General features: G+C 44.8%; 1 protein-coding gene across 1 annotated transcript; it reads left to right on the forward strand.

The window, feature by feature from the left end:
* The first annotated feature begins 15,377 nt into the window (after window positions 1–15,377).
* On the forward strand, window positions 15,378–25,039 carry AQP11 (aquaporin 11). Its single transcript, XM_054389433.1, has 3 exons — window positions 15,378–15,972; window positions 21,967–22,083; window positions 24,851–25,039. Exons 1-3 carry the CDS (start codon window positions 15,378–15,380, stop codon window positions 24,916–24,918), a joined length of 780 nt encoding a protein of 259 aa, XP_054245408.1. The 3' UTR covers window positions 24,919–25,039.
* Window positions 25,040–26,382: the final 1,343 nt, after the last annotated feature.

The raw sequence follows: 26,382 nt of genomic DNA on the forward strand, positions 1-26,382 counted from the left end.
CTTATCAGTATCTAAACAGGGGGGGTCAAGAGGATAAGGCCAGACTCTCCATTAGTGCCCAGTGACAGGACAAGGGGCAACAGGCTCAAACTGTAACACTGGAAATGCCACCTAAGCGTGAGGAGAAACTTCATTTTGAGGGTGATGGAGCAATGGAACAGGCTGCCCAGAGAAGCTGTGGAGTCTCCTTCTCTGGAGAGGTTCAAAACCTGCCTGAACATTGACATCCTGTGCAACCTGCTCTGGGTGACACTGTTTTAGCAGGGGTATTGGACTAAAAGATCCCCAGAGGTGCTTTCCAACCCCCACCATGCTGTGATTCTGTGACATCAGTTCATTATATTCATGTCAGATTGTAAACACTAAGAGAGGGAATTATGTTTTCATGTGCACTTGCTGAATACCTCACCCAAGGGGATCCATACAGCTAATTATGATGTTTTGAATATGATTTAAATCTGTTTTGAATGCATTACAGCCATTACCATACAAAGGATACCTTTTTTTTTTCTACACTCTTTCCATCAGAACCAGCAGGATTCATTTTCCATGTGCTAACATCAAGGCTTGCTTCCTTGGTTCATTACAAGCCTGTTTCTTGGAATCTTAAGCATTTATTATCTTTGCTATTGGCAGTTTACTAGTTTGAGATTGTGAAACTGGACTGGAGCAAGCACTTTGCAAACTCTGACGCAGAAGCCCATGTGTTCAAGACTTCTTTTAAGCCCCAGCTCATTAATAAGCTCAGGCTCTGTCTGTCTTTACTTAGGAAAGAAAACACTCATCCTTCTCACTTTTCTGACCTCCCGTTTCAGTTTCACCCTAACACATACATCAATTTTCCTGTATCCTGCCTGGGTCTGATTTTACTTTGGGTGGGTTGGCTGAAGATTCTGCCAAAAGCAGCCTAGGAGACATTCTGCATTTTTGAGGTCCTCTGATCCTGAGCTTAATTAAAACCCACTCTTCCCATTTTGAAGAAATGGCCTCAAGTTGCACCAGAGGAGGTTTAGGTTGGATATTGGAAGAAACTGCTTCACTGGAAGGGGTCTCAAACACTGGAACAGGCTTCCCAAGGAGCTGGTTGAATCCCCATCTTTAGAGGTGTTTAAAAAATGCAGAGATGTAGTGCTAAGGGACATAGTTTAGCACCAGACTTGGTAGAGTTAGATAATGGTTGGACTTGATGATCTTAAAAGTTTTTTCCAGCCAAAACACTTCTCTGATATTGTGATTTGTATTTATTTTTCAGCCAAATTATACAGGGTCAGCTTTGCTCTGGCACGGCCTGGTGAACCCTGATCCAACTGGCAACTCGACTTTAAGATTGCCTCCCACATTTCTTGGTGGTTGATATAATGAGCCCTCACATGTTTTAGCTGTGATTCTAAGAACATAACTGATAAGATGACTGGAAAAGAGGCCTTGAATCATGAATTCTTGTTCTCTGGTATGAGAAGCATAGAAATCAAAGTTTAAAGCAAATGTATAGGGGGTTTGTTTGTTTGTTTATTTGTTTAGTTTGGTGTTTTGGGTTTTGTTTTTTTTTTTTTTTTTTTGCTTACTAATCTGCTGCTTGCATCTTTCCATTTGTTCTTGGGTCAACATTGTATTTTACATCAAACAAAATTTACAAAATGCTGCTCTCTGTGGAGCATTAGCTTGCTAAATGTACTCTGAGAAAGCAACCAAACACATTTTAGGATTTCATTTGACTTCCATCTTAGTGCCAGTCCACAGTACACTAGCAGCTGGCACCTGCACCCAGATGTTCTATCTCTACTCTTTTTTTGGCAAATCTTCTCTCTTCTCTCAAATTTTTCCTCCTCAGTCCCCAGTATATGACTTCATGATCTCTACTATCAAGCTTCACCTGATTTTCACTACTCCAGTACTCACGGTTATGCAGTGCTTCCCATATGATGTTCCAGGCCTCCTTTGTTTTGATATTGCCTTCCAACATTATGTCATCAGTAAATTTAATTAGCAGATTCTGTCTTGCCTGAAAATTAGCCCTGAAAATACTGTTCATTTATGGGGTTTGTATGTTTTGTTTCGACTGTATTATAGACTCACAGAACCACAGAATGCTAGGAGTTGGAAGGGACCTCTGGAGATCATCTAGTCCAACTCCCCTGCCAAAGCAGGATCACCTAGGGCAGGTCACACAGGAACACATCCAAACAGGTTTTGAAAGTCTCTAGAGAAGGAGACTCCACAACCCCTCTAGGCAGCCTGCTCCACATTTACCAGCAATGTTAACTGGGAGCAAGTCATTCACAAGAGGAAAAAAACAAGTTTTATTCATCATGATCAAAAAGCAGTAGCCATTCTCACTCCTTTCACCCTGCACCAAGCAGAATCACAGAGTATTAGAGGTTGGAAGTGACCTCCAGAGATCATTGAGTCCAACCTCCTGCAGGATCACTTAGGGTAGTCTGCACAGGAATGCATCCAGGTGGGTTTTGAAAGCCTCCAGAGAAGGAGACTCCACAACCCCCCTAGGCAGCCTGTTCCAATGCTCTGTCACCCTCACTGCAAAGAGGTTTCTCCTTTTGAGGTGAAATCTTCTATGCTCAAGTTTGTATCCATTGTCTTATTACTGTGCACCACCAAAAAGATATTGATAGACATTGATCAGATCCCCCCTTAGTCTTCTCCAGACTAAACAGCCCCAGGGCTCTCAGTCTCTCTTCTTACGGGAGGTGCCCAAGTCCCCTAATCATCCTTGTGGCTCACTGGATTCTCTCCAGCAGGTCCCTCTCTCTTGAACTGGGGAGAAAAACACATCACAGAAGTAAGTTAACCATGCACTACCAGGAGAGGAGATGACCTTGTACAATCTTTGGTCTTTCTTCAGCTATTTTTCCCAAAAAAACTCTCCAAAATGGAAATGTTTCACTGCAGAATTTCTCCTTAGAGGTGTTGCACATGCAGGACACCTATTACTGCTCTCTGGCTTCATTATAAACACTTGACAGGCCCTATAACCAGATAGGTCTAATAAACAAAATGTGTGCATCTAAGCAGCATGCTTGTTATTGCTCCTGTGGTGGGTTGAAAATTCCCCCCAACATAAAATTGCCAGACCAGCTCAGTTGGAAGCAAATGAAGCTGTATTTACAAGCAAAACTACAGTGAACCTGAAATGAAATGCAATGAATATGTACAAAATATACAATATACAATTTACATATGTTTACATATATTTACAGGTATTTACAATTTATAAACAGCACAAGAACCCCCCTGGACAAACCAGGGGAGCTACTAATAGCTTCCTCTTCCCTGCACCCTACCCACCCCCCGGTACACGATAGAGGAGAGAAAAGAACAGAGAGTTGTTTGTTAGATACTCAGCCATGAAGAACACAGCCAAGGTCAGCAAAGCCAGCTGAAGCCAAAGCTAGTATCTGCCAGAGCAAAGAAGCTGAAAAGAGAGCTAGTTAGTGTACACAACTTTTATGTTTGTTATCTATCCAATGGGATTGTTTTGAACTTACTATTTTCCTTTTTACATCCAATGGCAATTTATTTACATTCTACCACTTTCTGTTCAAGAAACAGCCTGAAACGACCACACTGTCACTCTTCCCATCAAAAATTTTCTGTCATCTTTAAAATTGTCGTTGTTCAGACTGCCTTGGCCACTGGGGCAGACTGGGAAGTTGCGATGGTGTTTAGTCAAATTCTGCAGTGATATCCTAACCTAAATGAAATCATCTCATTTCTTAAGTTCAGAAATGTTACCCACTGAGAAGAAAGGCATCAGTTCATATTTCTCAGAAGTGTTTTCCTCAAGATTCCTGAAAACTCATTGCAGTCACATACTGAATTGTTTTCTGAAAACCTGAGGGCTAGAAATCAGAGAAGGTGGGAGAAAATTGGTGTTTATAACAAAAACTTAAATTCTGGGAATCCTGTACCAGCTCAGAAAATTGCCAAGTGGCTGCAGTTACATGCTGGCTGAATCTAACCCCAAACCAATCTTTGTTCAAAGGTGACATGGAAGTTCAGGCTTGAGAGCTTCATTGTTGCACCTCTCAACAGGCTGAAACTCATACCAAGGTAGAAACAGAATAATTGAGAAGTGGCAGGCTTGACACAGTTGTTTCAAGTATCTGGTGTCTTAATATTGTCCTTCAAGTTACGTCCTGAAGTATCTTAAAGGATGATGCTAGCATCTTGCTGAATAAAGAAAGCCTTTAGATACTCTCTTTAGATACCCTCATCTTACCCTCCTAGAAACTTTCAAAGCTCCAGCTGATTCAGTGTGGGCCCAGCACGTCCACAGCAAACAGCAAAGCCACTTTTCAGGCCAAGAATACTCAAGCAGCAGCTGAAGGTAATGAACAACCAACAAAATCATACCCAGTAACCCAAGCACAGGCTGTGCACTCTCCATACATGAGCTAGATAACACTTTCTGACCTCACAGTTCTTAAGTTTACTGTAAGCAGCTGGAGGGCACAGCTAGGGGGGGTTCATACTTCACTTTGATCTTTTTGATCAAGGTATGAACTTGGGAGCTGAGAGGCCCAGATGCTGCTTAGCTCCTCCATGTATTGCACAGCCTTCCTGTCATCTCAGGCAAGGTGCTTAGCTATCTTGACTTACTACATGGTTAAATGAGTAATTTCCAGCTGTATCTGGATCTGGAGTCATTCAAAAATGACCTGGATGCAGTCCTGCGCAACCTGCTCTAGGTGATCCTGCTCTAGGAGAAGAATTGGACTGGGTGATCTCCAGAGGTCCCTTCTGACCCCAGTTATTCTGTGTAACAGTGCTGTGAAACAAAGGTTTAATATTCATGCAATATTCTGAGATGACTGTTCTTACTAATTCCTTATATTACCTTAGGGTTAGAGATCCCATGTGAGACTCCATTCCATCTCACACTGCAATGATGATCCACATCCCCAAGTGTTTATGCTGTAAATTGAAAAGTGGAAGGAAGCAGAGAAGCAGAACAGGAATCCAATCAAGACCACAACACAAATAATTATGCTAAAAGGAGCAGATTGTACTTCCCTTGATTAACATACCAGTGCTTTGCCGCTAGATTACCTGGTCTCTCACAACTAAGTCATAGAAAAGTGGTCCATTCAACACCTCTTATACTGGAAAAACTAAACTGAAATGTAAAATACAAGCAAACAAAAGATGTGGCAATTCCTCCTAGCAAAAGTGCTGTATCTACTTGAGTGAAATGGAAGAAACGGTTCTGCTAATAAAGCTTTAATCTTACTAAACTTTCAAAGCAATTATGTGAACACAATGACAAACTGGCATGAGAGGTCTCCTAGCACTACAAACAACCACTTCACTGATGCAAACTTCTGCCACAGGGAGCCACTCACTCAAATTGCTCTTCCTGTCTAACACACTGAGGTTCTCCTTTGCTTCAGCTTCATGACAGCAGAAGCAGACAGTGAACAAATAGAATCATAGAATTGTTTCAGTTGGGTGAGACCTTTAAGATCATGGGGTCTAACCATCAACCTAACACCATCATGGCCATTAAACCATGTCCCAAGTGTCATGTCCACATGTTCCTTGGACACCTGCAGGGATGGTGACTCCACCATCTTCCTGGGCAACCTGTTCTAATACCTGACCACTCTTTCAGGACAGAAATTTTTCCTAATATCCAACCTAAACCTCCCCTAGAATAACTTCATTCTATCACCTGATACTAAGGAGAACAGAGCAACCCCCACCTCACTCCAACCTCTTTCCATGGAGTTGTAGAGAGCAGTGAGGTATCCCTTCAGCTTCCTCCAGACTAAACAACCCCATTTCCCTCATCTGCTCCTCAAGAGACTTAAATGCACCTCATCACCAAGGACTCCAGCAAAGATGAGCCTACAAACTGCTCTCTCTGAAGGAAATCACAAAGGGCACAGGTATGGTACAGCTCAAAGGGAGTGGGTGAATACAAACCCAGCTATCAATCAGTCATGTTACTTTTCCACAGTGCCATTCCCTTTAAGATCTGTTTTTTCACTCACCTTTGGTCAAGCTTGCTGCTGGAGCTGTCTGATTCAGATCCTTCTAAGATGAGTTGCCTCCTTTTTTTTTTTTCTCCTAAAACCTGTCATCACCCGTTCATAAAGCAGAGCAGAGTTTGCTTTCTGAACCACTGATATTGTACTTTTGAGGCTACAAACAACTCCTAAGTCATTATCACTAAGGACTGAGAGAGGGAGAAGAAAAGAGCTCACTTCTTTTCCACAAGGAAGTTTCTGGCACACTGCTAATATGCATTTTTTGATAACTGCTTTGATGCTTGTGAAGTGAATGTGTTGTCTGATGGTAGGTTCAGAAGAGCACTTGGCAGGTGTATACCAACAGCAGTGAGATGATTTGTACTCACATATGTAGTTTATGTACAATTAAACTTTAAATCAAGAACTGCTTTGCCTGGGCTAAAACACCATTTTGGTAGCAAGTGTGAAAGGTAATATGACCAGTACAAGCCCTCCTGCTCACACAGGATGGTGTATGCCACCCACAACCCATATCCATGAAGGACAAAGTCAGAAGGAAACAAACTGGTAAGTTTTCACAGAGTTTAAGTGTTTTTTGAAAAGCAAAGCAGGGTGCTAAAAGCCTGCTGCAGTTCAAGCCTCTAACTCAGCCCCATGAAGCAAAAGTGCATAGTTAAATCTATTCTACTGCTACATGAGAAAATGCATTCAGAGAATCAAAGAATAGAACATGGAATGGTTTAGGTTGGAAGGGACCCTAAAGATCAGATAGGTCCAACCCCCTTGCTATGGAAATAGACAACTTCCACTAGACCAGGTTGCCCATCCAACTTGATCCTGAACACTTCCAGGAATGGGGCATCCACAGCTTCTCTGGACAACCTCTTACAGTGTTTCAGCACCCTCACAGCAAAAAATTTCTTCCTCTATCTAGACTACATCTCCCCTCTTTTAGCTCAAAATTGTTATCCCTCATCCTCTCACTACACTCCTTGTTAGAGAGTCCCTTCCCACCTTTCCTGTAGGCTCCCTTTAAGTACTGAAAGAGCAAAAGAAGGTCTCCCTGGAGCCTTCTCTTCTCCAGGCTGAACATCCCCATCTCTCAGCTTCTCTCAGCAGAATCCCCTCTCTCCACCTGCTGCCCACACTGCTTTCGATGTAGCCCAGGACACAGTTGGCTTCTGGTCTGCAAGCGCCCATTGCTGTCTCATGTTCAGCTATTTATCCACCATTAGCCCCAAGTCCCTCTCTGCAGGGCTGCTCTCCGTCCCCCAGCCGATGCTGATACTGAGATTTGCAGTACCCCAGATGCAGGACCTTGCACTTAGTCTTCATGAGGTTCCCATGGACCCATGTCCTCAGGTTGGCACTCCTTCCCTCCTCCAGTCTGGCAACTGCCCCACTCAGCCTGGTGACTTTGGCAAACTTGCTGAGGGCGTGAGGTCCCTCTTAACCTTCTTTCTAGACTTGAAACTAGATTTCTACAAAAACACTAATTGGAGCCACTACACTTTACTTCTTGGCCAGGCATTAGAATAGGTTGCCCGGGGAGGTGGTGGAGTCACAGTTCCTGGAGGTGTTCAAGAAATGTGTGGATGTGGCACTTCAGGACATGGTTTAATGGCGATGGTGGTCTTAGGCTGATGGTTGGACTTGATGATCTTGGAGGTGTTTTCCAACCACAACAATTCTATGATTCTTGATTTCATCCCATGGCACTTCCCAGAGTCAGAGAAAGCTGCTTACCAGTGACAGTACCTAGAATTCAGTTCTGTGCCTCTCCTCACAAGCTCGCAGAATGTTGTGTTTGGCTCTGATGTAATTATTTTTCCCAGAAGCACCCAGAGGTGAAACAATAACACAGCAATGAGTTTTTGTTGATCTGTGGCACCATGCATAATAAACAGAAGCAGAGAACTCTGCTGTTTGGGAGGTTGTTGTTTTAAATACCCTTGAAAAACAGTCAGTTCACCTCAGGGCTTTCTACTGGTTTTTCAGCATTTACACTTCCTATAAACATGGTTCAAATTTATCTGACATAATGGATGGTTATAAGCAACAGAAAAAAAGCTGCCCACTGATCTCTTTGGGGACATTTTTGCACTCCTATCAGGTATAACTTAATTTTTTTAATATTAAAATATTATTTCAAACTGATAGTGCCCTTGCAGAAGCAGCAAGCTACTCATGTGGAAACAAAAAAGGGGATGTAAGGAGCACTGCAGAGTTACTACAAACCCACTGGAAGGAATATCATTAGCAAACAAATCTTTGAGGCCAGGTGAGCAGGCATGCTACTGACATGCAAATATATACATAACAGAGTAAGATAGGGGTAAAAGAGTGAGCAGCAGCATGATGAGTTAGGGCAGATGACCAGCCATGTCAAGCAAGACCTGTTGGAGCAGGTCCAGAGGAGGCCACAAAAAATATGAGAGGGCTGGAACCCTTCTGCTGCGAGGACAGGTGAGAGAGTTGGGATTGTTCAGTCTGGAGAAGAGAAGGCTCCAGGCAGACCATCTCATGGACTTCCAGTGTCTAAAGGGGCCAATAAGAAAGATGGGGACAATCTTTTTACCACAGTCTGTCACAATAAGCCAAAGGGTGATGGTTTTAAGTTAGAAGGTATATCGACTAGGTATAAGGAAGAACTGTTTTGCTGATGAGGGTTCCAATGAAGCACAAATTGCCCCATCCTTGGAAACATTCCAGGTCAGGTTGGATGGGGCTCAGAGCAACCTCCTCTAGTTGAAGATGTCCCTGCTGACTGCAGGGGCGTTGGACTAGATGATCTTTAAAGGTCCCTTTCAACCCAAAGCATTCTGTGATTCTGTAATCCAATGCCCTTCTATTACAGCCTCAAAAAGACAGTGAAAGCAAAGTCTGCATACAGAGGATGGCAGGATGTGTCCCCTAAACCATACCCTGGAGCACTTTGGGAAACTGCTCACTGTCCCAGGCTAAAATCATGGAAGGATTAATGAGAATCAGTAGAAACAACTGAGCTCCAGTGCTCAGCAACATCCCTGATGATGTTTCATTTGCTGGCATTGGCAAAGCTTTAAAGAGCCTGGAAGTTTCTCACACATTGATCTGTGCCAATACCCTCACTGGGTCCTTACACCAGTTGCTTACACATGCAGCAGAATTTCTTGCCCTAGTATCCAGCACTCTCAGGTACATTGGCTAAAAGCTCACACTCATGTCTACTGAGCATCATCTTTCCTCACATCATCATCCTTGGCTCTTCCCTCTCACCTGTGCACCACGAGTACTGTCTCTATAGCTACACTGGTGGGTATAGCAGAGCTTCTGTGTGCCTGCTGGGGCAAAGTCTGGCACCATCCTTCAACTGCTGTGAAAATCAGCTGGCAAGGGGTAATCATAGTATCGTAGGATGGTTTGGGCTGGAAAGAACCTTTAAAGCTAATATGGTGAAACTTCCCTGCACTCAGCAGAAACAGCCTCAACAGCTCAATCAGCTCAGAGCAACCTGACCTGAAATTTTTCCAGTGATCCCTGATCTTTGGGGGTTCTTGCCAGCTCAGGATATTGTGTGACCCACTTTGCTACCCAGCAGTAGCATTTGCTTCTTACAAGGAGAATGCACAGCCTGGAGATCCAGGATTTTAGCTGTCATTCTCTCTTGTCACCTTTCTGCAAGTCACTTGCCCTCTCCACACCCATGTTAACCTTAGCTCACACCAACAACAAGTGACAAGAACTATATGGTTCTTCACATGAACTGAACTTCTGATCCATGGGTCTCAAAACACTTCACCAAGGACAGCATCAACATTAGGGTGTAGGGTTTTTTAAGCACAGAACAACCAAGAGGGGAATAACTTGCTAAGAGTTTCCTCAGAGCAAAACTGCAGTGATAGTGCAATCTGTTCACTAGGGCATTTTTAACATTCCAGAATCCTGGCAGACAGACATCGACAGCCGATGTCCTGAACCTTCACAGTCACTGAGCCATGCTGAAGTTGTGCTTGAGCTTGCCAGGGCCTGTGCTCAGCAAGTTTTTTCTGCTTCGAGGCACTATGACCACTTTTAGTTTCCAGGTTTATATCTCATTGGAAAGCTATTGATTTGGGGGAAAACCAGTTAAACCACAAAAAAGAAAACAGAGGCACAGGAATTCATAGAATCAGAGAACAATTTGGGCTAGAGAGGACCTTTACAGATCATCTTTAAAGACCATCCAGGTCCCCTGCCCTGCAGTAAGCAGGAACATCTTTGTAGATCAGGTTGCTCAGAGCCCCGTCCACCCTGATCTGGAATGATTTCAGGGATGGGGCATCTACCACCTCTCTGGGCAACCTGGGCCAGTCTTTCACCACCTTCATCATAAATAATTTCTCCTTTCCCTGATATATATTTAGCTGAACCACAGATTCAGCTCATCTGTGATGGTTCATTAACATTAATGTGGTGGAAAGCATTTGCCAGCATCTCCCAGTGTGATAATGCCCAATTTCACCCCTGCAAAACCCATCCAAGAATTCTTGGCAGGTTGATACCCTATGAATGACTCAGCCTCCCATAGGAAAAGGAAGTAGATGAGGGAATTTTAGGAAGGAAGGCACTGAAACCATACACAGAGCTAAGAACGGTTAACTGCATAACTGCTATGGAAAGAGCAGGGAAGGGGAAGAATAGTTGGAATAGAAGCAAGTAGGAAAGAAAATACAAACAGTGGTGTGCATGGAAGGGAAACTAGGAGAAAAGGATGTGGATGGACTCTGAAATTAGGAGAAAAGAAAGTGTGGAGTATCAGGGAAAAGGAAATTGTGTGTCCAGGGAGAGGGAGAGGGGAACATGGGATGAGAGAAGGGGAGCCAGCAGTGCCTCAAAGAAGAAACTGATGAACCTAACTTATTCAATATCAAAATAATGCATGCCATAAAATTAATTTTGAAAGACATTCCAGACCTAAACATTCGTTTTTACAAAGGGCTTGCACTTGTATGCAGAGGAAGATCTGTAGTGTCACCTATCAGTGGCAAAACACAGATGTGAGCTAGGATCACGGCGACAGCACTAAAAGCAGTTGTTTGGAACGACACTGCCCTCTGGTGGTGAAAAGATAGCTACACCAGGTAGGACGGAGATTTGCTACTGGACGTACAGGTATCTATGGCGTGTTGGACCCCTTACTCATGTCACAGACACCAACTGAAAACGAATAAACAAACAAACCCCAAACAATAACACGCCAACCAATTCCAATCCATCTCGAGACCATGCTGTAAATGACACGTCACCTTATTGGTCTGAGTTTTTAAATGACACATTCACAACTGGTCAAAGGATGGTGGAGGTTGGAGGGGACCTTTGGAGATCATCTAGTCTGACTGCCCTGAGGTTATACAGGATTACATCCAGACAAGCTTGGAATCTCTCCAGAGAAAGAGACCCCACAATGTCTCTGGGCAGCCTGTTAAAATGCTCTGACACCCTCAAAGTAAAGAAGATTCAAGTGAAGTTCAAGTGAAACCTCCTGCCTCCCCGTTTGTACCCACTGCCCCATTTCCTATCATTGGGCACCACTGAAAGGCACAAGAAACTGTCCAAAGCTCAGAAACAGACCAGCAATAATTTTTATCTTCTCTGGCAACCTGCAAGAGCAGGAACAATGCACAGGGTTGTGCTTGGCTATGGAAGTAAAGGAAGTAACACAATATTAAATTCCCAAGTTATTCCCAAATAAAACACAAAGCTATTACCAGCAATTTTCTGCTCTGCCTGTTGCAAAACAAGCTCTTCAGAACTGCCGTTCACTCTTTAGTGATGTGGACCACGTCACTAGAGTAAACAAGAGACTCCTGTCTCTTGATGTCATTTTAATGCAAACATTTAATACAAATCTGCAATACTGCTTGTAGGAAAGAAAAAGGAAAGATAATTTTTCCAGCTTAGTGCTGACCACATCCACAATAGCGTACGTTGCCAACAGTGGATTCAAAAGAGAGAATGAAGTTGTGGTCAGAGGAGAAAAAAAACAGAGTAGCATTTAAATGCATATTAAAAGCCAGCTTTCATATTCTGAATCTTACTTCTAACAGGACATTCCTTAATTTAATCCAAAATCTTTAATACATAAAGGCTATAACTGTTGAGTTTTTTTCCTTCCACATTACAGTTACAGAACATCATTACTAAGAAAAAGAATTGCTTCAAATCAGGAGTTTCGTGAAAGTGCTTTGGGACTAAGAGAATAACTTAACACAGTCGTGTCTCCTGCCTTGCCTCACTCATGACATCTAATAATTTCTTGACATCTACTCTTGCACAAAGCATAAAAGCCAAATATTAACCCCTCTGCCCTTTTCTTCATTCCTCTCTTCCCATTACCACTATTCAACTGTTGGTTGGGTTTTTTTTTTTCCCCTCTCATGTTAAAACATCCCTATTTCTCACAGGCCAGATGATCCTCCTGGAAGCTGAGGCTCCAAACACTCTTTTATCCCCAAACTTCTGAAGTCTTGCTTCGGAAGTAGATACCACATGTCTTGGTGGTCCTACATGTCTGGAGATGTGGCAGAGCTTCCCAGAAAAACGACTCCATGCTTTGCAACTTTAATCTTTAGGATAGGCTGACCTTCAAATAAAAGTAGGGGTTTGCCTTTGTTGCTTGGAAGCTATGTTTGTGTATTTCCTTCCAGGAAAAACACCGTGTGGACCTTACCTTAGTCGGGCAAAAGTCATTGCTGCGAGGCCTGATGAATCGTCACCTGTGCTGCCACCTTGCGGCTGAAATCCTGGATCCTGGAAACACCCAACACTTGACGCTCCTTGCAGGTGCCTTTCGCTGCAGCCCAGTGGGAACCTCTGCCAGCAGGGGTTTTACCTTTCTTTTTTTTTTTTTTTTTTTTAAACACTGTTTAAGTGTTTTACACTTCATAAAAACTAGGATTTTGGTACTTCTAAAAAACGTGGCACAGAAAGGATGAAAAGCAGGGGAAAGCACTGCAAAGTGCATTTTTTCCTTCCACAGGGTGAAAGCTAAAGCAGTACATCAAAGCACACGTGGCACAACTATTTGTGTGCTCAGACCTCATGCAATCATTTTTCTTCCTTCCTGCAGAACACTCACAGCGAGAGATACAACCTCTTCCAGGCATGTAACAGCAAACTAGGGCTGCAGGAAAACCGAGTGAAAACTCAGCCCCAGCCTAAGAGGACAGGAATCATTTACATCCAGTTACTTCATGCTGGAGGCTCAGTTACTAGGCACAAACCATTATCCTAAAGGAGGCCATGCCTATTTTTCAGGTCTGTTCCAGGGCCATTTGGGGCCTGCTATGAAAGCTAACGTTACCACCTTCTGCAGGATGAGGACAGTGTCTATTTTTAGCATTACTTCCACTGGAGAAGCCCAAGAATCACCACCTGCTTCCTCCTGCTGCTCTGTCAAATGCCTTTCTCCCAGCAAGAGAGTGGGAGGGAGAGACTGAACTCACCCACACACCTGTGACCTGGCACAGCGAGGTTCCCTAGGAAGAGAGAAACCACTCTATAAACCTTGTAGAGCCATAAAATGGTTTGGGTTGGAAGGGACTTTTAAAGGCCACAGAATCACAGAATCAGCCAGGTTGGAAAAGACATCAGAGATCATCAGCTCCAACCTATTACCTAATCCCCAACACCTCCTGACAACTAAACCATGGCTCCAAGTGCCACATCCAAGATTTTTTGAACATCTCCAGGGAAGGTGACTCCACCACCTCCCTGGGCAGCACATTCCACTGTCCAGCTACTCTTTCTGTAAAGAACTTTCTCCTTACCTTGAGCCTAAACTTCTCCTGGTGCAGCTTGAGACTGTGTCCTCTTGTTCTGTCCCTGGTTGCCTGGGAGGAGAGACCAACCCCCACCTGGCTACAACCTCCCTTCAGGTAGCTGTAGACAGCAATGAGGTCTCCCCTGAGCCTCCTCTTCTCCAGGCTTAACACCCCCAGCTCCCTCAGCCTCTCCTCTTAGGGCTATGCTCCAGACCTCTCCCCAGCCTCGTTGCCCTTCTCTGAACACGTTCAAGTATCTCAATGTGCTTCTCAAATTGAGGAGCCCAGAACTGGACACAGTACTCAAGGTATGGTGTGGCCAGTGTTGAGTATAAGGGAAGAATGACCTCCCTGCTCTGGCTGGCCACACTATATCTGATGCAGGCCAGGATGCCATTGGCCTTCTTGGCCACCTGGGCACACTGCTGGCTCAGGTTGTCGAGTCCAATCCCCCTGCAGTGAGCAGGAATGTTTCCAGGGATGGGGCATCTGCCACCACTCCAGTCAGACTTGTGCCAATGTTCCAACATCCTCAGTGTAACTAAATGTCTCCCTTAGGTGCAGTTTGAATCTCCCCTTTTTTAGTTTGAAAACATCACCCCTTGTCCTGTGGCAACAGTCCCTGCTGAAATTACAGTCCCCGTCTTATGAGCCCTCTTTAAGTACTAAAAGGTCTCAATAAGGTCTCCCTGAAGCCTTCTCTTCTCCAGGCTGAACAGCCCCAACTCTCTAAGCCTGTCCTGACAGCAACCCTCTGACTATTGTTGTGGCCTCTTCTGGACCTGCTCCAACAGGTCCATGTCTTTCCTTTGCTGAGGACCCCAGAGCCTAAGAGCCAGGCTGAGGCCGACGGCAGGTGCCCTGTCCGCGGGCCCTGCACCCCCGACCTGCCCTTCCCGCTCCCTTCTCCTCAGCACCAAGAGGCGGGAAGCCGCCGGGCGCGCGCATTCCCCTCCCGCTCGCTCCCCGCCGCGGAGCCGCGCGCATGCGCGCTCCCGCAACCCTCAGGCGCGCTGCCGGCGGCCGCCCCTGCTCACCCAGCGCCCCGCTGAGGGGGCGGCGGCGGAGGAGGAGGAGGAGGCACCGCCTCACCTCACCCCGCTGCGGGACGGGGCCGATTCTTTTAACTGCTGTGGCCTGCCTGCGGAGCGACTGAGAAACCTGCTCCGTGGGTGGGAGCGTGGGCTGGCAGCCGGGGCCCTCCTTCCCTCCCCCGCCACTGCGGGGCTGAGGGGAGCTCCGTCCGCCCCGCCGCCGAGAGGCTGAAGAAAAGCAGAGCTCCGTTCTTCCCTCGCCTCTTTTCCGCCGCAGGGAGAGAGACCTGCCTCCTCCTAACCCCCTCTCTGGCGGGGAGAGGAGGGCAGAGGGACACCGCTGCCCTCTCGCTGTCAGGCTGGACTCCGCTGCCCTTTGCTCCCCGGCAGCGGAGGGTGAGTCAGCCACAGGGCAGCCTGCGGGCAGGTGGGGACTGGAGCTGGCTCCTGCCTCGCAGGGAAAGGGTGGTCGTTTCCCCTCCCTCTCCCGCTTTCTTTCCCCCCGTAGTTGGTGGGGCCGGACCCAGGCGAACTCTTCTGAGTCCTTCGGCCTGTGAGACAGCCTCGCCATGGCTGTCGGTGGGGTCGGGACCTCTCTGCTGCTGATGGCCGGCGTCATGGTGACCGTGGGGCTGTGCCGGAGGGTGACCCGCCGCCGGCTGCGCACCCGCCAGCGCCTTTGCACTTTCCTTTTGGAGATGTTTAGCACCTTCCAGATTTGCGCCTGCACGAACGAGCTCAGCCTGCTCGGCAACGTGGAGCCGAAGCCGCACACCGCCCTCACCCTCACCTACGGCTTCACCGTCCTGCACGGCTTGACTCTGCCCGGCAGCACCTGCAACCCCTGTGGCACCTTGCAGCCGATGTGGAGTGGTGGGACGTCGGTCAGGATGGGTGGACTGAAGATCGCCGCTCAGTTCCTGGCTGCGGTGCTTGCCAGGGTGGTCATGCACTTTATCTGGAGCCTGGAGATGGCAGAGCCACATTCTGGAGCGCTCTCACAGGGCTGCAGCAACCCCATGCAGACTACAGAGATGCAGGCGTTCTGCATAGAACTGCTCTTTTCTGTCGTCTTCCAGCTCACCGTCCTGCGAGTGGAAAGGATTAATCCCAAATACAAAGTTCATTTGATTGCTTTTCTCATCACCATGCTCGTGTATGCAGGTTAGTCGTTTATTTCCCCCTCTCTTCCTGCAATAAATTTGCAACAGAAGGGGCTTTTCTTTTCTTGGAAGTGTTAAGATGTAAAATTATTTTCCTTAGATTACAAAACAATCTAGGGAAGTTTTTGGTCCTACATATGCAGAGTTCATTTGGAGTGTATGTAAAGTTTGCCTGGTTAGACTGCAGGTAGGTGTGGGGTTAAGTATGAAATGAGTTATGGATTTGTGTCCAGTTCTGGGGCTCCTCAATTCAAGAGGGACAGGGATATACTGGAGAGTGTCCAACAAAAGGCTACAAGGATGATGAAGGCACTGGAAGACCTGTCTGATGAGGAAAGGTTGAGAGACCTGGGGCTGTTTAGCCTGGAGAAGACTGAGAGGAGATCTTATTAATGTTTACAAATATCTGAAGGGTGGGTGTCAAGAAGAAGGGGACAGTCTCTTATCAATAGTTTCCTGTGATAGGACAAGGGACAACGGGCACAAACTGGAACACAGGAAGTTCCACCTCAACGTGAGGAAAAGCCTCTTTATTGTGAGGGTGCCAGAACACTGGAACAGGCTTCCCAGAGAGGTTGTGGAGTCTCCTCTAGAGACTTCCAAGATCCATCTGGATGTATTCCTGTGTGACCTGCCCTAGGTGAACCTGCAGGGGGCTTGAACTTGATCTTCAGAGGTCCCTTCCAAACCCTACCATTCTACACTTCTATGGCTCAAGATGATGCCAAATCTACAAGTAAAGGGCATTAGGAGTTTCACAGACTGTTCAAACAATCTCAGTGCAGGTTCATTGCATAATCTGACTTTCTGTAGCACACAAGATTTCATCCAGAGCGCTCTGATTTCTAAATGGCATTGCAAGAGCAGCAGGGAAGAAAAATGCTGACTCTGCAACATCAGGGTACAGGCATGCAACATGGAAGTTCTGCATTTAACTAATGCATAATTCATAGCAGTGCAGCTTATTTAACCACCTCCAATCCTTAAATCAAAAGCAGGAATGGTTATTGGGGGGGATGCATGCAGAAATGATAAAAGTAATACCTCATGAAAACAAATGCAAAAACAGAAGAGAAAGTAGGTTTTATCATGGCATTTACAAGAGTCTCCTTTCTCTGTAATGCCTGTGTCCCCATGTCCTTGCCTCTGCCTGTCACCTCCTGCTTCCCAGAGCTGGGACACTGTCACCTGCACAGACTCCCTGGACCAGTGGGGAGGAAAAGGTGAGGGGAGCCAGCCTGAGCTTCTTTCTGCTGACTGTGGGTGCTCCCTCTTGTCCCCAGTGGAGTGCCAGAGTGAGGTCACTTGTCATCACTTGAGGACTGTCCTGCCAGGAGCAGGTTGTACTAAGAAGGAGATTCTGTAGATTGGGGTACGGGGAGGTGAAAGAGAGATGGTTATGGAGTTCCTTGCTTGTGCTACAGCCCCACCACAGGGAAAGTCCCCTAGGAAATGATCCAATAAGTTTATGAGAGGGGAGGGATCGCTGTCTCATCTGCAGACACCTGGGATGTCACTGACATCTCCTCCAAAAGGTTTAACTCTATTAATCTAACACAATAGTATACAGGAGAATAAAGAACAGTTGCATTTTCAGGTGTAGTAATGAAAAAAAAAACAAACAACTTTCCTCATTATGTTTAGCTGAAATTAGCCAAAACCTGAAAGATTAAAAGGTATCCATGGAGAATTTTTGGAATTAACCTGGCAACTTGAACTATTTTCCAAAATTAATTTTAGAAGGCAGAGGTAAGGTGTCAGTGCAGTTTAGCACATTAAATGTGTTTCTCAGTTGCTCAGCTGAAGATTATCCTCTTCTCCAAGCACAGGAGGCTGGATTCCTAACATTCTTCTACTTGCTTAGCAGAAAGTGGTATAAAACGTGTCACGTTGCCTTTCTGTTCTCTAGTTCATACAAAGGGTTCATGCCCAGTCCTTGGCCAGGTTGGCCTCCTGTCTTTGTCTAGCAGAAGGTTGTACCAAGTCCTCTTCTTTGTCATAACCTTGGACTTGTTAAGACTCTCCAGTGCAGTTGATCCACATGTACATCAAACCTGCCGTGGCCAATGCACAGCTTGTGCTTTATTGTGTGCAGAACACCCTGTGCTACCTGGTCATTTTTCTTTCCCCTTCTTTTAATCTAGAATCAATGTGAAAATAGGTATTCTGGGAAGCAGATCCTGAACTTAGCTTCTGTCTCCTTTTAGTGGAAAATCTGTTGTTTTTTTTTATAGTTGCTCCAAGCTTCTTGAGGTTTGCCCTCTTTGTTTGTACACAACACCTGAGTTTGTACATTTGGGTTCAAAAGGAAAGGTGAAAAGTGCTGTCCTACCCCTGCAGTAGTCATGAGCCTGGTGTTTGATGTTCACTCCTGAAATGTGGATTGAAGCCTCTTGAAGCAGAGCAGGGCATAAACGCCAAGATCCCTATCACTGAACTATTATACAAGTGTGGGTAGGACACCCTAGATGTTCTCAGACCTTTCTTGATGCCCCTTTCCCTCTACCTACATCTGCACATACATGTTGGCCAGGATATCCTCCAGTCTCCTGCCTCCTCCAGTCTCTTGCCTGCTCTGTTTTGAAAGCTGCTGACTGGGGACCCCCTTCCCACAGCCATCAGCACAATCTCCTGACAGGATGACACATAATCACAAAGGGCCTGGTGGGCAGCCATGACCTACATCTGGTGCATAGATGTGACCCACAGTGCATCCTGTGGTACCATGGTGCAGCCCCAGCCATGTGGCCAGCAGGTCAAAGGAGATGGTTCTGCCTTTCTACTCTGCTCTGGTGAAAACACCACCTGCAGTGCTGGGTCCAGCTCTAGAGTCCTCAGTATAAGAAAGATATGGACCTGTTGGTGTGGGTCCACAAGAGGCCCCAAAAATGATTAGAGGGCTGTGAGGACAGGTTGAGAGAGCTGGGATTGTTCAGCCTGGAGAAGGCTCCAGGGAGACCTTATTGTTTCAGTGCTTAATGGGGCCTATAAGAAAAATGGAGACAGATTTTTTAGCAAGGTCTAACATTGTGACAAGGCAAGGGGTGATGATTTTACACTGAAAGAGGGAAGATTCAGACCAGATTACTGTGAGGGTGGGGAAACACTGGGCCAGGTTGCCCAGAGAAGTGGTAGATGATCCCTGAAAACATCCCAGGGCAGGTTGGATGGGGCTCTGAGCAACTTCATCTAGTTGCAGATGTCTCTGCTCACTGCAGGGGGAGTTGGACTAGCTGACCTTTAAAGGCCCCTTCTAACCTGAAGCATTCTGTGATGTATTACAATGAATCCAGAATTGTATTAAATTGTTTAGATTTTTCTGAGCTTAACACAGCAAGATAAGAATGACATAGATATTTTGAATTCTGAGTTTCTTCCTAATTTTGGGTTTAATTTTGGTTTGACCTTTTAAGAATTTCAATCACTTTCTCACATACTGCCTGGACCATACATTACTTCACCTTTTAAAGTCTCTGTGTGTATAGCATCAAAGATGTTGCACTTCTTTTGGCATAAAATCATTTGTCATTCTTGGAACACAGGCTGTTTAATGTTTTTAAATAAGATCATACTAGTGGCTCTGACCTATGGCTGATTTTTTAGTAGTTATTAGTAATGAGCACTGAGGAAATACAGCAGTTAAAACTCTGTCTGATGTTCAGAAACAGCAACTGCACCCTGAGAGCAAAAATCTACTCCTAAATATATGTTTGTGGATATAAAAGCAGAAGCAGTGAATTGATAAATAGATTACAGATGGCCTTCCTGGCAACAGTGGAGATCATCATTGTCAGTGTGCAGAGTAACAGACTGCACAGTAAATCTGAGTTGCTCCTGCAAACAAGTATGAAATCAGAGTAAACTGAGCAGGTCAGCAGAGATTGAAACTTCCCCCAGCTGTAATAATGGCAATAGGAATACTGAGGAGACTATAGAAAAAGAAATGCAGAAGCAGAGAATGAAAAAAACCTTCCTAAAACTTCTGGTCAAATGAGGATTGCAGCAGCACAGTGTTTGTGCAAAGGGCAGGTTCTAAGCTCCTGCTGGCTTATTAGAGCAAATCAAGAATAAGCTTTAAGAAACTGAATAGACACAATTATCTGGTATTTCATGGCAGTAAATTACTAACACCCTCATGTCTGTTTTATCTATTAATAACAGTATAGAAATATAGCTAATTAATCTGTTGGAGCAGGTCCAGAGGAGGCCACAAACACGAGCAGAGGGTTCTGCTGTGAGGACAGGCTGAGAGAATTGGGGTTGCTCAGGCTGGAGAAGGAAAGGCTCCCAGAATAATTTCTTGTGGCCTCTCAGTACTTAAAAAGGCCTATAGGAAAGCTGGGGACAGTCTTAGCAGGGCCTGTTGTGACAAGACAAGGGGTGATGGTTTGAAACTAAAAGAGGGGAGATTTTCAGATAAACGAAGACATTTTTTCCAGTGAGGGTGGTGAAGCACTGGCCTAAGTTGCCCAGAGAGGTGGCAGTTGTCCCATCCCTGGAAACATTCCACGTCAGGTTGGAGGGGGATCTGAACAACCTAGTTGCAGATGTCCCTGCTCAGTGCAGGCAGGTTGGACTAGAGGTCTCTTCCAACTCAAACCATTCTATCCCTCTATGATTTTACTGAGCACTGCTTTTTCTGCAGGATTGCAGTGAGAGGACCAACACATGTTAGAATCAAAACCACTCACCTCCAGGTTCCTCTGCAGTGCCATTAGTTTAGTCCTCAGGATGTAACCCATTTGGATCCTGTTACTTTATTGAATTGTTAGGCAACTTCATTTATGTCTGAAGTCAGAGGCAAGGAGAGATGCTTTTGCAAGAGATTAGAGTGAGGTCTGCTTTTATTTTCTTCAAACAACATAGAGAATGACTGTGAAGGCTTTTCCCACATGACAATCTTGCTGATCTCGAAATTGCTATAATAATCTTAGTGTTCTAGTAAGAAATTACAGAGGCCAGCTCAGCAAGAACAACATTTGTCATTTTTTTCCATTATCTTGCATCTGTTACACATTACATGCAACATGGGGACACGATGAAAGCTCAGTATTTGGTTACTAATATTTGTGTCATTGCTGTCTCTTCTAAAAGTCTGATATAGACTATTTAGGAAAGTAGCTTATAGTTTATCAACAGAAACACTCCACTTTTGTCAAACCCACCTCTTCAAAGAACATTTGCTAGGCAGAGATAAAGGAAGTTAGAGCCTACACTTCTTTTAAAGCATTTTAGAAAACAAAATGCTAAGTGTAACATTGAGTAAGTAACTTCAGAAGAGTTTATCTGTTCGAATGGTTCCTTCTGATTAATTTCATTGCATAATGTATATATATATATATTTTTTTCAATACTACAGAATCATAAAATGGAAGGGACCTCTGGAGATCATCTAGTCCCACCCCTCTGCTAAAAGCAGGGTCTCCTAAAGCAGGTTGCCCACAATCATGTCCAGGCAGGTTTGGAATCTCTTCAGAGGAGACGACTCCACAATCTCTCTGGGCAGCCAGTTCCAGTACTCTGGCACCCTAAAAGGAAAGAAGTTCTTCCTTATATTTAGATAGAACTTCCTGTGTTCTGATTTGTGCCCCATTGCCCCTTGTCCTGTCACTGAGCACTACTGGAAAGAGTCTGGCCTCATCCTCCTGATACAAGAACTTTAGATATTGATAAAAAATTGGTAAGATCCCCTCTCCGTCTTCTCCAGGATGTCCCCATGTCTCTCAGCCTTTCCTCCCCACAGAGGTGTTCCAGTCCCTTCAGCATCTTTGCAGCACCCACTGGACTTTCTGCAGTAGTTTCCTGTCTCTCTTGAACTGTGAATCCTGGACACAGTTGTTCAGATGTGGCCTCACTAAGGCAGAGCAGAGCCGGGGGAAGGAGAAGCTTCTTTTGACGTGTGTGTTACGTATTTCACACATTGCATTTCAATACTAATTTAAAAGAAATGCTAAGCAGGATGGATTGATTTCATACTGTTTACATTTGATTTCAGGTGGAAATCTGACAGGAGCAATATTTAACCCAGCCCTGGCTTTTTCATTACATGCCAATTGTTTCTACGACAGATTTCCAAGTTACTCACTCGTGTACTGGATAGCACCATCCTTAGGTAAGTGCTTCGTACTTCATGTAATTGACAAATAGTGTGATTTAAAAAAACAAAACAAAACTGTTCCTTATTTGATAGCCTTTTGTTTTCTGTAGCAAGACAGCCTCTTTGTTTTCTGGATGGTAAGACAATATTTAACTTCTAGTTGTGTGCAGATGGAAATACCCCACGCAATACCTCATGCTGTTGACTGTTTACAGTTAGTCCTGACAAATCCTGAGCTTTCTGCTTAAAGGGTATATAAAGAAGCAGTCAGCTAATCCTGAGTTCTTTCATGACACTTAATCCTATTAGATGGTACAACACTGATGAAGGTACAACACTGATGAAGGTACAACACTGATGAAGGTACAACAGCACAGGAAACATAGCCAGGAAAGACCTCAAAGAGCTCCAATTATAACCAATTCTTTTTCCTGTCTGACCTCACATCTGTGCATGTGCTGCATGCACTGACTTTCAGTCATAAATGCAGACAAGAATTTCTAGTCTGACTAAAATCTACTTTAACAGCATTGTGTTAAATTAGATATCCAGACAGGATGACTGAACAATAGAGTAACTGTTCCAGGTAGCAGCTAAAGAAATGTCTTAGGCAAAGCTGAACAGCATCACCAGCTCATCAGTTATTTCCCAGAATTCCAGGGTAGCTTTCTGGTACATAAACTGACTGCAACCTGATAACCATTTTGAGATTTTCCAGGCTGTAACCACTTGGGATTTAATATTTTGGCAAGTGATCTAAACACCCCATTCTGCTTATTTAGCAAGATGGACCCTGGAGAACTGCTTTACAGAAAGCCTTCAGGTGACTTCAGCTTGAAAAAGAAAATCAGCAGGTGTTACCACACACAGAACCGTGACTTGAGGAATTTAGAATGTGATTAGGGAGTAATGGTACACTTCTGTGGAAATTCATAAATAGCAGTTTATTGTTAGTTAATATATAAAAACCTAGATACAGAGTGTATCAAGAGCTCTTAATTTATGAGGGAAGGAACTCCAGACCAAGCAGTTGTAGAGATGTGAAGTGCTGCTCTACTCCACTCTGAGACCTCAGCTGGAGAAAATAGAGGGTCCAGTGGAGGACTGCCAAGATGAGGAAGAGTCTGGAGTGCAAAACTGTACTTGTTTAGGCTGATTAAGATGAAGTGAAAGGGTGATTTAGGAGCAGTCAACCCTTATTTGAAGAGCGGTTACAAAGATTAACTGTTGGCAGATAATGTAACAACAGGGCCTGGGGCTGGCGGGGGAGGGGGTGAGGGAGGTGGGGGAGGGGGTTCAGATCACAGTCCAGGAAAACATTCGAGGAAGGTTACAGCAACACTGAAACAAGTTACTGGGAGAAGTGCTACAGTCTCCATTCTGGAGGTTCTCAGGACTGGGCTAGATAAAGCCCATCCTGACCTCTCTAGCATAGCAAATAGCCCTGTATCAAGTGGGAGACTGGGCTAGAGAGAATCCCTTCCACTAAGCATTTTTGTCATCTATGAAGCTTCATAAAATATGAGCTAGGGGTGAGGAATGCTGTCAACCAGAATCTGTTTCATTTTTGAAACACAATATACAGATTTTTTTTTTCCAAGAGAAAAAAGAAAGGTGTTCATAAACTGTGTTTAGATACCTGTATTTGGACTCAATGATCCTTGTGGGTCCCTTCCAACCTGAGATACTCTATGATTGCAAGGGGTGATGGTTTTAATCTAAGAAAGTAGATTTAGATTAGATAGAAGGAAGAAATGTTTCACACTGAGGGTGATGAAACACTGCCTCAGGTTGCCCAGAGAGGTGGTAGATGCCCCATCCCTGGAAACATTTCAGGTCAGGTTGGATGGGAATCTGAGCATCCTGATCTAGTTGAAGAAGTCCCTTGCCCATAGCATGGAGGTTGGAACTAGACAATTTTTAAGGTCTCTTCCAACCCAAGCCATTCCATGATTTTATAATTTCCATGAAGAACCTACAATCTTTTACTATTTTTCAGCTTCAGAATAAACCCTAAACTAGAATGACCTTCAAAAATAAACCCCACTATCCTACATAAAGGAACTTCTTACAAGGGCATGTAGTGATAGCACAAGGGGTAATGGCTTTCAGCTGAAAGAGGCTAAATTCAGACTAGATACAAAGAAGAAATTCTTTACTATGAGGGTGCTGAGACACTGGCACAGGTTGCCCAGAGAAGGGGCCTCATGAGAGGGGGGTCTCCATCTCGGGAGACTTTCAAGGCCCTCTGTAACCTGACCTAGATTGTATGGTCCTGCTCTGGCAGGGGGGTTGGACTTGATGATCTCCTTGGGTCCCTTCCAACCCTAACATCCTGTGATCCTGTGAGAGCAGAGTAGGAGAATCCTCTCCCTCAACCTGCTGGCCACACCACTTTTGATAAAGCCCAGGAGATGGTTGGCTTTCTGGGCTGTGGGTGCACGTTGCTGGCTCATGTTGAGCTTCTCATCAACCAGCAGCCCCCAAGTCCTCCTCAGGGCTGCTCTCTGTCCATTCTCCACCCAGCCTGTATTTGTGTTTAGGCTTGCCCTGAGCCAGGTGCAGGCCTTTGACCTTGGCTTTGTTGAACTACATCTAAATCATAGAATGGTCTGGGTTGGAATGGACATGCAAAGGTCATCCAGTCCAATCCCCTCTGCAATAAGCAGGGGCATCCTCAACTAGGTCAGACTACCCAGAGCCCTGTCAAGTCTCACCTTGAATATCTCCAGGGATGGGGCTTTATCTCCCTGGACAACCTGTCTGTAATTTCTCTTCTCAGGTACAATGCTTGTGGCTTTCATATGGGAAGGGATCCTCCCTCGGCTATCCTCAGACAGCAGATTCTGAAATCTGGCAGCACCATGTTAAAAATGACTCCCAGCACCTGCAGAAATGGAGCTTTCAGGAAACTGTTGACACTGAGTTGCAAGGCACCTTCCAGTTGTATTTTCAGATTTCACACTTGAACTATTTGACCTCCAACTTTGTATTCAAACACCTACTCTGTAACGGCACATTGGGATGTTGAGAGGATCTGCCAACATGTTCAATTAAGCCATGTGAGCATGATGGGACTGGTCAAACATTGACACTTGTCACTTCAGCCATAAGTGCCATTTGCTGACCTTTATCCCAACAGCATGCAAAGCTGATTTTTAGAGAAATACCCTGTCCTTTCCAGGTGTGATTTTATTGGATTTTTCCCCTAGAAGGCACCTGGCAAAAAAGGAGCTGAAGATTTCAGTCTTCATCCTATTCCTACTTGCCATATCTACACCCCTGAGAGGAAGAAAGGCTACACAGCTCCCTAGAAGAGGCTCCACAGCTCTGTTCTAGAGGTGTCCTACACCAAAATTAAAAGTCTGTAGGACTTTTAAAAGTCAGTAGGACCAGCATTGTTTTAATAATACCCAAGTGCAGGTAAGTAACCCCTTGCTTCCTTTTGGGAAGGCTCTGCCCCATCCTGCCCCACTATGATCTGTTGAATATTTATCTTGGTTGGAAAGAGCAATAATAAAGTACCATAGAATTCTGTAAATACACATGTGAAAGAGTGATTTAGGCAACAAAAAAATCCTACTTTCTCTGAGATTAGTGCTGCCTGTGAAATGGACTCAGTGTATAGGGATGAATCATGTGAAACTTGATTTGTCCTTGCTTTCACCTAACCTTTATCAAGTATTTCTCTTGCAATAAATTAATTTGCAATACAGGGGAATGAATAAAAGAGCAAATGGCACAAACACACCCTTTATAGCCTCAGCTATAAAGGACACAGGACCACTGATAGGCTTCAGCCTCTGAAGTTCTGTTTCTAGCATGAGGTTTCTTCTGGATACATCTTCATTTTTATGTATGCTAAAATATTGTTCATACTTAATACCAAATTCAATTTTTCCTGCTGTAGTTAGGGGGTTAGAAAGGAGAGATAGTTAACAAGGTCTACAGGATCCCAGTAGCAGGCCTCTCAACTCATTACCCAAGTCACCAAGTCACCTTGCAGACTAGATTCTAAGAGGAAGGGGAGCAAATCAGACAATTTTTCCACCATAAAATTATGAACCCAGCTATGAGCAGCTGCAGTTGTCAGCCTGGTTTTTTTTGCACGAGCTCGGGAAGCAAATATTTTGATGTAATTTCTTACTTGCTGCAATAAAATCTTTCCTTGTTTTAATTTTTCCAAGGTATGTTTAAGATGATATTGCAAAACTAAATCAACTACTTGAAATTGCCTTTCACAGAAGAGAGCCTTACCCATGACCCTGGATTCAGCCAGTTATATAAAAGTAGCTCTGGAGAGAAGTAGAGCTG

This window comes from Indicator indicator, chromosome 1 (genome assembly GCF_027791375.1).
Source record: "Indicator indicator isolate 239-I01 chromosome 1, UM_Iind_1.1, whole genome shotgun sequence".
Lineage (NCBI taxonomy): Eukaryota > Metazoa > Chordata > Aves > Piciformes > Indicatoridae > Indicator > Indicator indicator.